Genomic DNA, 13995 nt, shown 5'->3' with positions numbered 1-13995 from the left:
ATATTACAATTTATTAATTGAACACGTTGACATAAATATTTTTCTCTATTTATACACATAAATAGAGAGAGAAGTGAGGGAGTTCAAGAGAAACGTTAAAAAATCTTATGACATATAAGTCAGCGTCGAATCAGTGACGCCAAAAAGGCGACGACAAAATGGCTTTGCCAAAACGTTTCATATTCATACATATATTAGGTCATCCCATAAATAATTCGGTTTTTCAATTGCATGGACAAAAATTCGGATGGGGACGGGATAAACTACCTGCATCAACTTGCTATAAAAGTAATTTTACCTTGTACTTATTCTTAGTGCAAGTTTTGAAGAACGCAGTTCGATTTTAGCAGTTATTTTTTTCAAAGCTTTAATGGAGCATATTCGGCATATTTTGCTATATTCGGCAAAGGAACATATTCAGCATATTTTGATTTATGAGTTCAATAAAGGCAACAAAGCAACGGAAAGTGCGAGGAATATTAATGCAGTATATAGATACCGGACAATAAGCGTAATCCAGTGTCAACGGTGGTTCCAGAAATTCCGAGGCGGAAACTAGAGCCTAGAAGACGAACCTCGTCCTAGAAGATCTGTAGAGCTCGACGAGGACGTCCTGCAAACCTTGATGGAACAAAATCTCATCGTAACTGTTGAAGACCTAGCAGAGAAGCTTGGATTTGGTCATTCAACCATTCATCTACACCTGCGTATCATCAAAAAAGTCAGTAAATTGGGTCAATGGGTTCCTCAAAAAGTTTCCGTGTCTAATCTTGCGCGGAGAGTGAATGTGTGTTCTTCTTTGCTGTCACGTGTCACAAATGAACCACTTTTGAACCGAATAGCGACTGATAACAAGAAATGGATTCTCTATAAAAATGTCAAGCGCCGAAAACAGCGGGTAGGAAAAGAAGAAACACCAGCACCCCAGGCTAAAGAATGTCTTCACCCACGTAAGGTGTTATCTGTTTGGTGGGATATGAAAGGTTTAGTCCACTTTGAACTTTTAAATCCAAAACAAACGGCAACAAAGGAGATCTACTGCGAGCAGCTTCAGCGGTTTAAGTCAGGGCTAGCAGAAAAAACAACCATCTTTGGTTTCAAGATGAAAGGTGTTCTTATATCAGGATAATGCTCGGCCACATACAGCGAAAATGACATTCCAAAGGCAGGAGCAGTTTGAATGGGAAACAATGCCCTACCCACCATATTTCCCGGACATTGCCCCGTCTGATTATCATTTATTCAGCAGTCTTCAAAATCATTTGGACGGAAAAAATACGAATTCTGTAGAAAGAATATTTTTCGTCACGGACAAGTGAATTTTGGAAGAGTGGCCTTGCAAGTCTACCAGATAGATGGAAGAGCACTGTAGAAAATGAAGGAGAGTATATTTTAGATTAAAAATGAACTTTGTTTATCTTAATTTTGAAAAATAAAGTATTAAAAACCGCACTATTTATGGGATGACCCAATATATATATATATATATATATATATATATATATATATTATTATTATTATTATTATTATTATTATTCATTTTGCTACATGTAGATTAAGTATCACACGGCACCTGACTTCGGCTGGAGCTATAACTTGCTGTTTCACAAGGGACAGGAGATACTCAAATAGGTTGTTCTTTAAGTAATTCACTCGTGGATGAGAGGGAGGTAGCATCTATGTATAAGCTTTCTTTTTTAATTACTTTACATTTGTCTTGGAGTTTGCGTATTCTTTGATTCCTATTCTCTTCAGTTTCGTCCTCTGTCCTCTGTCTTGAACATCGTTTCCGTCTGTCTTGTTTAAGACAATAGCTCTTTCCAACTTTCTTCCCTCGTTCTGGCTTCTTCCATCTTAGTCGACTCTGTAACTCATCCCGTATCATCTGTCTCATTCCTCCTATCCCACTTACTCCACTCGCTACACCCCATGTCACATCCTCACTTGAATCCAACCATCATATATTAGCTTACAGTCAAAGGGAAGTCACTTTCTGTTCCCACTCTCTCTACCTCTCTTTTCCTGCTTCTCCCTTTCTTTCGTTTCCTCCCTTTCTCTATCTTCTTTGTTCTCAGACGACGAGCATGAGCCCAGAATCTATCAGAGCTCGTGCAAAGTTACCTTTCGTTGTGTGTGTGTGTGTGTGTGTGTGTGTGTGTGTGTGTGTGTGTGTGTGTGTGTGTGTGTGTGTGTGTGTGTGTGTGTGTGTTTTGGTGGGTGGGTGCGTAAATGTTTCAATCTAAAACTCGAGAAGCTAGTTTTAACTGTTGTAGCATGAGAATATCCATTTATTCGAAACTAAAGCTCTCGGTTTTATTCCGAAGTTCCCATTCCTTGCCTTCTTCAAAAGTGTAGATGAAATATTGCAATGCTGGATAAGGTTTTTAATTTTATTTATATAAAGATAGTGTAATATGGAATTCAAATACAGCATAGAAATTAAAAACACAACACTTTGTGGTGGAGTGCATTCAGTGCAGCCAATACTGCAATGACATAACACTTCTAAAAAAATATAGACAAACTTACATCAGGAAGATGAACGTTGAATTGAACTGGGACGGAGCTTGAACGTATCACTTGGCTCTCGACGGACTTACCCTGAAATATAGTTAAAATTATATAGGTGTATGCCTGTGCAGAAAACAGATAGCCAGCCACCTAGCCAGCTAGCCAGACAGACAGACAGGCAAACAGACAGGCAGACAGGCAGGCAAACAGACAGACAGATACATACATACATACATACATACATACATACATACATACATACATACATACATACATAATGTACAAGCAATTGTTAATGACATTTATAAATGCTACAGAGATATGTATATAAATATAATTAGGAAGAAAGATAGTCCATGGTAGTCCCTCATAAACATGTAAGTACCCAGAAATTTCATGTGTGAAAATACAATTTATGAGAAAGAAGAAAGCTCAAGGTAGTATTTCACAGCAGTTTCAGAGATGCGGTGACAAACAAATGCAGGAAAGTGCATTATGCATACATAGATAAGTACTAAATTAATGTTATCAAAAATATATATGAAGTAAAATGCGTGTTCATGTGAGGGAGTAGTAGACGTAAAATAGCCGAATTAAGACCATTAAGGAATCACTATATAACATCTTGAGTAAATGTATTTTTTAGTTTCTTTTACTACTGCCTCGGGTTGGCCCAAGCTTTGTGAGTGAAACTGAGTTAGCGAAAACTGTCAGGAAGAATTCATGTAATAATCAGCCGCTATTACGCAAATTCAAAGAGTAGGTAGTTCAATCGATCGAGCAGGTAAGTACTCATCATCGAAACTGAGTGAAATCCACTTACATTTTTTAACTTAATACGAAAAAGGATCAATCTTTTTATAATACAGAAAGATGTTTTTGAATGGCTTAATGTACACAGCGATTTTATCAGAAATCTGATAGCTGATTGGTCATACTCACACGCACGCACACACACACACACACACACACACGTACATACATATACATGTGTGTGTGAGTGTGTGTAGTATGGTTTCCAATTTGGTACAAGAACAATAATTATTAGGAGATGAATTAGTTGTCCCCGTTGGCTCCAGTACTTTAACTGGTAGTCTCTTTTATCGGTAAAAAAAGGATGAAGAGTAATATTGATCTCAAAGAGGTTCCAACTAAGAACATAAAGAGTCGAGGAAAATGCCGTTAAGTGTTTTGTCCGTTGTTGTAATGATTCTGCCAAGTTGCCATCCTTGTTGTTGTTGCTGACGTTGCTGTTGATGCAATTGTTCCAGATGTTGCTCATGTTTAACCCCCGAGTCAAACCTGACTAAGAAGGCCTATGAGAAAATGGGGTTTTTTCCGTCAACGCCCGATCTTTCCTTTGAGTTGTATAGAGAGCTGTAATAGTTTTGTAACTATTTAAAACTGTTGGGAGCGTGGTTAAAAGATATTCAAGTTATTTCTAGCAAGAGAGACAAAACATAAAAGGGCTTCGTCTTTCTTGATGTTTCTGTTGTTGTTGCTGTTGCTGCTGCTGCTGTTGCTGCTGCTGCTGTTGCTGTTGCTGCTGTTGTTGTTGTTCATGGTGGTGGTCGTCGTGGTGATGGTAGTGGTGGTGGTGGTGGTGGTGGTGGTGGTGGTGGTGGTCGTCGTCGTCGTCGTCGTCGTCGTCGTGGTAGCAGTAGTAGTAGTAGTAGTAGGAGGAGGAGGAGGAGGAGGAGGAGGAGGAGGAGGAGGAGGAGGAGGAGGAGGAGGAGGAGGAGGAGGACTGGTTGTGGTGGTGGTGGTGTCGGCGTTGGCGGCGTCTGTGGTAGAGGGGGTGGGGTGGAGATAATTATTTCTGAAACTGATAAAGACTTACATAATCGTAGTGCCATTCCCATATTGATTTGGGACTTCCTTTCTTTGGCCAATCTACTTTGGTTCCGATCCACGTCTCTGTCTTTTCTTCTCGGGCTGTTTTCTGAAAGGAAGCACATACTTAGAAAGAATAAGATTACAGATTGGTCAAGCATAGTTCAATGCCAACTTACTGGTTTCTCTTGTAATTGGTTTTCGTTTGGCCGTGTGGTTACTTCGGTCCACTAATATATATATATATATAAGTATATATATATATATATATATATATATATATATATATATATATATATATATACAGATAGATAGATAGATAGATAGATAGATAGATAGATAGATAGATAGATACATACATACATACATACATACATACATACATGCATGCATATATATGTGTGTATATATATATATGTATATATATAGATATATATATACACACAACACACACACACATATATATATGCATGTATCTATATATACATATATATATATATATATATACATACATACATACATACATACATATATATATATATATATATATATATATATATATATATATATATATATATATATATATATATATATATATACGATGGGATTCCACAAATTTTCTGTCTACCAAATTCACTCAAGAGCTCAGGGATATAGTAGAAGACACTTGCCCAGTGTGCTATGTTTTGATACTGAACTTGAAGCTACGAGATTGCAATGGGAATTCTTTGCCACTTGTGACCAACTTTTGGAAATTAAGCCGAATTGATTTTTCAGTATTTAGTATTCATACATTTTCTAAGATCAATTAAGATATATAGAAAATGTATAACAATAATTGAAATAGTGGTGCAGTCAAAGAAGAACAGCTAAAACAAGGGAAAATGTTCGATAAAACAAAAAAGTAGGTAAAATACTAATCTTGAATTAATTTTAATTACATGGGAAAAGGAAAGTGTTAGAGTGAAAGCATATTATATTATTCAAAGAAAAGGCAAACAAAATTAACTTTCTGAAGTATAATGTAAATCTACAAGTTAATCAAGCTTATACAAAACATCTATTCTTTATTAATTGAGCCGAATTTTAAAATATATAGAACAAGTTTAATATGTCAACATCAACACAATATGAAATAGTTTCGCAGAACAATTCAACCAACAATACGATTCAGCAAGAATCGAGATGAATTGTTGAAATCTCAGTTCCAAGTTCAGAGGCAGCATCACTTATGTGGCTGCAATTTCTTGTTTAACACATGCGCGCGCGCATAAGCATATGTAAAGTATGACACAGGCGGATATATATAAAGCCGAAACTAAATTGGAAATAATCAGCTACAAACAACTTCTTCTATAATCCGTACCACATGCGTTTGAAAAGCTGTGAACAGCGAAAGCGCTTACACAATACAAAAACTTTCTTCCAAAAGATTTGTTTCATTCTGCTTTTTTCCGATGTATTTCAATACAATTAATAATTTTTAATTCAAGATAATCTTTCTTCAAATTTTGTAACTCTATCAAAGCTTCCTTCTAGAAACGTGTGGTTGTGTGTGTGTGTGTGTGTGTGTGTGTGTGTGTGTGTGTGTGTGTGTGTGTGTGTGTGTGTGTGTGTGTGTGTGTGTGTGTATCTAGTACTGAAAATCAAAATATGTACAAACGAACGAGCGTCATCTGCTATCAAAAGCTACCAAGTTTAAATTATATTCCATATTTTTAAAAGACATCAGTCACATTAGTCAATAAAAGAAATAAAAAGCAGCGTTGTCTTCGTTTGAATAATTTTGATTAAACATCTGTTCAACCACGGCTGACCTGCTGCTTAAAAATGAAAATATCTAAAGTAAAGACATATTTAGAGACTAGTGTTGGGAAGATTTCTGAAACAGGTTTTTTCTAATAATTCTAAAACGCACTTAACGCATATACACGAAATGTATTCAAACTTTTATCGACAAATATAATGATACAAATATATATATATATATATATATGAACACCAGGGACGAGCCGCCTGGGTAGGCAAGGTAGGCAGTGCCTACCCTGAATAAAAGAGATCGATAGTAATATTTTCCTTTTATGGCAAAATATGCACCTAATCCAATAAAATTATGAAGGTTACTCTGATTATTGTGCATAAAATGCAAAAATTTTTTTTCGTAGATTAGGTAGGCATAATTCACCCTTGCCTTTCAATCTCAATATTAAAACTATGCATAGTACTGCTGTAGTACACGTGCTGCGAACATTCATTCCTACAACGTTGACTTTACGCGCTATAAAGACAGAAGTAACTATGCCTCCAACTCAGTCGTGCACCTGTGTTTCGCTTATTTTTCGTGTTTTACTACATAAATGTCACCAACTGCCTACCCTGATTAATTACTCACGGCACGTGCCTGATGTACACATATCTTTTTTTTTCTTTGTTTCATTCATTAGACTGGTACTTATTCTATTGGTCCATTTTGCCGAAACGCTAAGTTACAGGGACATAAACACACCAACTCCTGTTGAGACTTTATGTTCAAGATGCCACGTAGTGGGACTGAACCCGGAACATGTGGTTAGAAAACGTGCTTCTTAACACACGGCCAGATATGTGTGGGCGCGCACGCGCGTCTGTGCGTGTGTGTATGTATGTTATTTCTTTACTACCCACAAGGGGCTACACACAGAGGGGACAAACAAGGACAGACAAACGGATTAAGTCGATTACATCGACCCTAGTGCGTAACTGGTACTTATTTAATCGACCCCGAAAGGATGAAAGGCAAAGTCGACCTCGGCGGAATTTGAACTCAGAACGTAGCGGCAGACGAAATACCGCTAAGCATTTCGCCCGGCTTGCTAACGATTCTGCCAGCTCGCCGCGTGTGCGTGTGTGTGTGTGTGTGTGTGTGTGTGTGTGTGTGTGTGTGTGTGTGTGTGTGTGTGTATGTATGTATGTATGTATGTATGTATGCATGGCAGTACCCAGCATACACATGCATTTCACATACATACATAAATGCACAAACATACATACATATATACATACATGCATACATACATACACACAGGCATATGCATACATACATGCGTACAAAAACTCATACAAACGTAAAAGAAAACATATCTATAGCAAACTAAATTGTCTTAAACTACTACAACCAGGCTATAAATTTACATTAATGAGACATTCTGTTATATAACAAATTATCTTACTTCCAGTCTTGAGAATCTCGTCTTCGCAAAATCAGAAAGGACATCACCAATTAGGAAATTGCCATTATTACTTACTAATAGAACTTTGAAAGTACTCCAGAAGTTTAGACTCGAGTATGTACATCGCATTCACATATATAAAGAAACGAATACACACACAAATACATAAGAGAGGCTTGCATCCTGATATACACACGCACACACACACACACACACACACACACATAAATATATACATACACATGCACAAACATATATACATTCACTTAGATATTTAAACACGCGGGGGAACACTCACACCGATAAAAGAACGCACATATGTATGTATATGTATATATATATATCTGATAGCCTCTTACGCATGCACACACACATAAACAGGAACACACACACACATACAAACATGCTCCCGTGCACGTACACGTGCAAAAATTGACTACATACAAACAGACAAGTGCTTGTTCACACGCACAAATTAGCTTCATACTCACACACACACACACACACACACACTCGTGCTTGTGCTCACACACACATACGCCAGGCCATTTTTGTCTCTCTTGCCACACATGCTTCGAACCAACTTTTATGCATAGTAATCAGGGTAACCTTCATAATTTTTTTTTTCTTTTTCTTCCCATATTTTCTTTTTTCTTTTCTCATCTATTTTTCATGTACAAGAACGTAGACTCGAAGCGTTTCTTTTTGATTTGGAGGCTCTATATATATATATATATATATTAATATTTAGCAGACGTAATAGAGTGACTTCAGATCCGAGAGCTTCGTGTGTTGGCACTAATCAAAGTTTGATAAGTGCCAACGCACAAAACTCTCGGACCTTGAGTTACTCTATTACTTCTGCTCAGTACGAGTAGAATATGCATATACTCATATTCTGAGTTCTACTTTTTTGTTTGCATCAACATACCTGTATATATGTGTGTGTGTGTGTGTGTGTGTGTGTGTGTGTGTGTGTGTGTGTGTGTGTGTGTCAACGAATTTGGATGATTATATATAAAACAATGTATTGTTTTCTACTCTAGGCATAAGGCCCGAAATTTTGGGGGAGGGGGGCCAGTCGATTAGATCGACCCCATTACGCAACTGGTACTTAATTTATCGACCCCGAAAGGATGAAAGGCAAAGTCAACCTCAGTGGAATTTGAACTCAGAACGTAAAGACAGACGAAATACCGCTAAACATTTCGCCCGGTGTGCTAACATTTCTGCCAGCTCGTTGCCTTGATTTCCAATTTTGCCACAAGGGCTGTAATTTTGGAGGAGGAGATGAGTCGATTACATCGACCCCAGTGTGCAACTGGTACTTATTTTATCGACGCCGAAAAGATGAAAGGTAAAGTCGACCTCGACGGAATTTGAACTCATAGCGACGAGCGAAAAACAGCTAAGCAATTCGTCCAGTGTGCTAACGATTCTGCCATCTCGCCATCTACCAAATCCACTCACAAGGCTTTGGTCGGCCCGAGGCTATAGTAGAAGACAAGGTGCCACGCAATGGGACTGAACTCGGGACCATGTGGTTGGTACGCAAGCTACTTACCACACAGCCACATCTATACATATATATATATATATATATATATATATATATATATATATATATATATATATATATATATATATATATATATATATATATATATATATATATATATATATATATATATATATATATATATATATATATATATATATATATATATATATATATATATATATATATATATATATATATATATATATATATATATATATATATATATATATATATATATATATATATATATATATATATATATATATGCATATATATACATATGTATATATTTGGGTATTTGGATATAACTTTATACTATATTAAGGCTTCGTTTTAGGCGACAAGACAGAGAAAAACACTTATTAGTAGGCATACATTAATTACTGTGTCTGTCTGTCTGACTGTGTATGTGTGTCTGTGTGTTTGTGTGTATATATGTATTGCAGTTTTTGTAGCATATACTGTCATATTTTTTATCAATAATCTGAAGAGCATGCGTGTTCTATTTTTTTATTATCATATTGGCACTGGGCTACGTAAGAATATATTTGCATAGAAACCTAGAAATACTTGGGTTCTTCAGAAAAGGACATTGTAATCTGATTCACATTCTCCAAATACAATGAAGTAGAGGAACAGTGAAAATTTGTAAAACACTTTGGTGATTCTCGATTCTTGATCAAGATATACACACCGCCATATATATACATATGGACTGCACACGCAGCAGCCACATAAACAGAAATCAAGCTCACATTTATGTACTAATGTAACATGTACACCAGCTACCTGAATGTATGTTTGTTCTGATGCATACACATAAGCATACACAAATAAAACAGGTACCCATAAACGCCCGCAGTTGTGAGGACATAAACAAAAGTGCTAAGATATTTCGTTAGAAGCCGGTTTGAAATCTGCAAAGAAAAAAATCTTAAATAAATCCCTAAGACAGAAATCTTAAATCCCAAAAGACAGATAGATATATACTTACAAACATATGTACATATATATATATGCATATATGCACACATACATAGACACACAGGCATACATACACACGTACATTCAAAAATATTTTCATGCAAAAGCACCCATACGTACACATATACATACGTGCTGTTCACTCTATACATAAGCGTACTTACAATCCCTTCATATGAATATTTATCTTTTGGAAATTCAAAAAAATGTTGAGCAGTTGCCATTCTGACTTCGTGGGGGTTTAATTCTGTTGAATCAAGATTTGAGTGTGGTATTGGCCGTACTTTGCATTTTCCCGTCACTGTGTCCGTTACATAAGCAACTCCTATATAAGAAATATCAAAGGAAACACTTAGAGAAAGAAAAAAACGAGCAACAGATATGACAGTTATAACTCAGAAGACGCTTATCATTATTATTATTATTATTATTGTTCAGTATTTTTATTTTTATAACGTGCTTTCACTTCACTACCGAGCGCAGCTCTGTGTGCCTTGGGTATGTGCTGTGGTTTGCTGTGATGCTCTTATGGTTACTGTATTGAAAGTGTTTTACGTAGGATGTGTGCAGTGTCCAGTAGTGCAATTTTCTGTATGTTATATATATTTGTAAGTCCTGGTGTTTTTGTTATGTATTTGTCTGAATATTTTTATTATTATTATTATTATTATTATTATTATTATTATTATTATTATTATTATTAGGAATTCCACATTTTTATATATGAATCCTATGTAGTAGATAAATAAACAGGTATTATTATTATTATTATTATTATTATTAGGAATTCCACATTTTTATATATGAATCCTATGTAGTAGATATATAAACAGGGATTAATTGAACTATTTCTCCGTGTTAACTTTTTATTTAATATTAGGAGCCTGTAACTATTTCTCCGTATGTTGAAAAACTGATGAACAAGCTTAATTAATTTTCGAATCTTGTAAGATTTTCATCAGAGATGTTTACATCAATTTGACGAATCCCAGAGAAACAAGTAGCCCATGTGTTTATATGATCGACAATTTCAGCTATAATAGAGAATTGGAGTTAATAATTAAGTATGAACTCTTTTTTAATATTAGGGACCTGTCAACGTGGATATCAGTCCACACAGTATCAAGGTGCAAAAAACTAGTCATCTCCTTGAGTCATGCCGACTCATAAGGACTGGTTTCCTGGTTTCCTGGCGTATAAATTCCCCATGTGGACGGGACGCCAGTTCGTTGCAGGATTATTCATTCTGGTATGATATATATATCAAGGTATGATATATGTAGACCACGTAGTAAATATCGAAACAGCAAATTTAGCTATTTCTCCGTAGATTGAAAAAATGAACAGCCTTAATCGATTATTGAAGCGTATTGAGTTCTCATCAGAGATGTCTGCATCAATTTGACTAATCCCAGAGAAACAAGAAGCCAATTTGTTTATATACTTAACAATTTTGATATATACAGTTATTTTCATAAAAATTGTTTCACTATATTGACTATTTCGATTATGTTTTCGGTTTAGTTATATAGTTAAGGTTGTTAAAAGCGTGACACTCAGACACATATATTGTCACAAGTTGAATAGTATATAATATTAATAGGCTAAGGTCAGATGCATGACACTGTGAGGTGATTAGTTGAAGAGAGAAGTGAAAAGCGGGAAAGAAAGAGAGAAGTGCTAGAAGAAAAGGATTGCTATTATGTGGTAAAATAGTTTGTTGAAAAGAGAGTTGGAGAGAAAGAGCTAGAACGTGTTTAGTGTAAAGAAGGGGACGTGGTGTAGTCGAGAGGAAAGGCAAAAATATAGAGAGTGGGAGAAAGAGAGAGAGGGAGAGAAAGAGAGAGAGGGAGAGAAAGAGAGAGGGACAGAAAGAGAGAGGGACAGAAAGAGAGAGGGACAGAAAGAGAGAGGGACAGAAAGAGAGAGGGACAGAAAGAGAGAGGGACAGAAAGAGAGAGGGACAGAAAGAGAGAGGGACAGAAAGAGAGAGGGACAGAAAGAGAGAGGGACAGAAAGAGAGAGGGACAGAAAGAGAGAGGGAGAGAGAGAGATTATTGAAGAGAACGAGGGAAATGAAAATGCTATAAATGTCAATACTGTTTCTTAACGGAATTTTTTTTTTAAATAGCTAAATCAGAGAGTAGATATAAGAATACCGCTTTTTGAAATGTTGCTACCTGAAATTGCACCTTTAATACTACCTATGAGGACTTTTACACCATTGCAAAGATCAATTCCTTCACAAAAATATAGACCAAAGGGAGGTGGGGAGAAAGTGATAGAACGTGTTTAGCGTAAAGAAGGGGACGTTGTATAGTCGAGAAGTCAGGCAAAAATAGAGAGAGAGAGATTACTAAAGAGAATGAGAGAGCTGAAAATATTATAAAGGTCAACACTGCTTCTTCACGAAAATTTATTTTTAAAAAATAGATAGCTCAGAAAGTAGATATAAGAATATCGCTTTCTTAAACGTTGCTACCTGAAATTGCACCTTTAATACTAGCCATGAGGACTTTTACATCATTGCAAAAATTTAATTCCTTCACAAAAATATACAATTTCATCGTAAAGTTTTCCAAATAACCGTGGAATTTCCACGGGTACTGCTAGTATTAGCTTAGTTCAGTAGTTTTATTTTATTGTGGTTTCATCATACAACCAAATTTTGGTTTGTTATCATTTAATATTACTATTCTGCTTTCCTTTCATTCGTTGAGGCCTTGATTACAGTGCATGGAAGAAGTGATATTCATCATTAACAGTATTAGTCATTTCAACTCCGCAGACAACCTCCCGTCTTATACCAGTAGAGTGGAGCAATGTATGCGAGAAGGTGCAGGCTGTGTGTGTTGGTGAGTTTCTAGTAATCAATAATCGGGAATAGCGTTTGTTTAACGCTGTTTCAACTTTTTCCCATCGCTTGATCCTCCCAAACAGAGCGTCTGCATAATTTATTGCGGAGCAGCAGCACACGCCAGAGTAACAGATTGCTGGAGTTAGATGTGATCTCAGGAACTTACTTTCAGTTTCACCTCTGTGTGTGTGTGTGTGTGTGTGTGTGTGTGTGTGTGTGTGTGTGTGTGTGTGTGTGTGTGCCTATCACTCATAGCCGCGTGTATATATGTATGTGTGTGTACATGCGCGCGCGCGTGTGTGTGTGTGAATAATAAAGGATTACCCCAAACCGATTACCGGTTTGCTCTCAGGTATTCAAAATATGTTATTCAACGGTTAACGTGTAAATCTAATAAAGTTCTTATAAGATAAGAAATTAGAGGAATATTCTGTTGGGTAACTCAGAATATATTTCCTTAACCATACAGGTTTCCTTGAGTATAAATATTAACAATATTAATATTAAGGATTACTACAAAGTTGCACAGCATTATCTTTAATTCTTTAATTCATATACGGCCTTACATAGACCAACTTGCTCATTGACTCGTCAAAAGTGAATACATACATTACATATATACATATATACACTTAAGGTATATGGATTAAAGAATTAAAGGTAATGCTATGCAACTTCGTAGTAATCCTTATTATTCATATTGTGTGTGTATATATATATATATATATATATATATATATATATATATATATATATATATATATATATATATATATATATATATATATATACACGAATGTATATTATTGTGTATAGTACTCAAAGAAATTCCAACTTTTATTTTTCACGTTTTATTTACAAACTTATAATAATATAAGATAAGATAATGTAATATAATGAAATGATAGAATACTAAATGTCCATTCTGATTGAACTAGTACTTTCATGCATTAAACTATGCAATCTTCAGGTTCATGTTGTAGTGGTGGCAGTTATGTTTTACAATTTAAGACGTCACCATTTCTACATGAACCTGGAGA

General features: G+C 35.6%; 1 protein-coding gene across 2 annotated transcripts in view; it reads right to left on the bottom strand.

Moving 5' to 3' along the window:
• The window catches only part of LOC106884209 (uncharacterized), a 71883-nt gene that overhangs the window by 12295 nt on the left and 45593 nt on the right, over nt 1-13995 (bottom strand). For both annotated transcript variants that reach the window (XM_089357295.1, XM_089357294.1), the window contains exons 8-10: nt 10263-10423; nt 4352-4453; nt 2530-2601 (exon numbers count right to left, since the gene is read on the bottom strand). In XM_089357295.1, the coding sequence (XP_089213421.1) occupies nt 2530-2601; nt 4352-4453; nt 10263-10423 (335 nt within the window). The remainder of the gene's footprint in view (nt 1-2529; nt 2602-4351; nt 4454-10262; nt 10424-13995) is intronic.

This window comes from Octopus bimaculoides, chromosome 9 (assembly GCF_046866305.1).
Source record: "Octopus bimaculoides isolate indiv1 chromosome 9, ASM4686630v1, whole genome shotgun sequence".
In the NCBI taxonomy this organism is placed as follows: Eukaryota; Metazoa; Mollusca; class Cephalopoda; order Octopoda; family Octopodidae; genus Octopus; species Octopus bimaculoides.
Note: the sequence above shows the minus strand (reverse complement) of the source record. Positions and strands in the feature narration are given on the sequence as shown.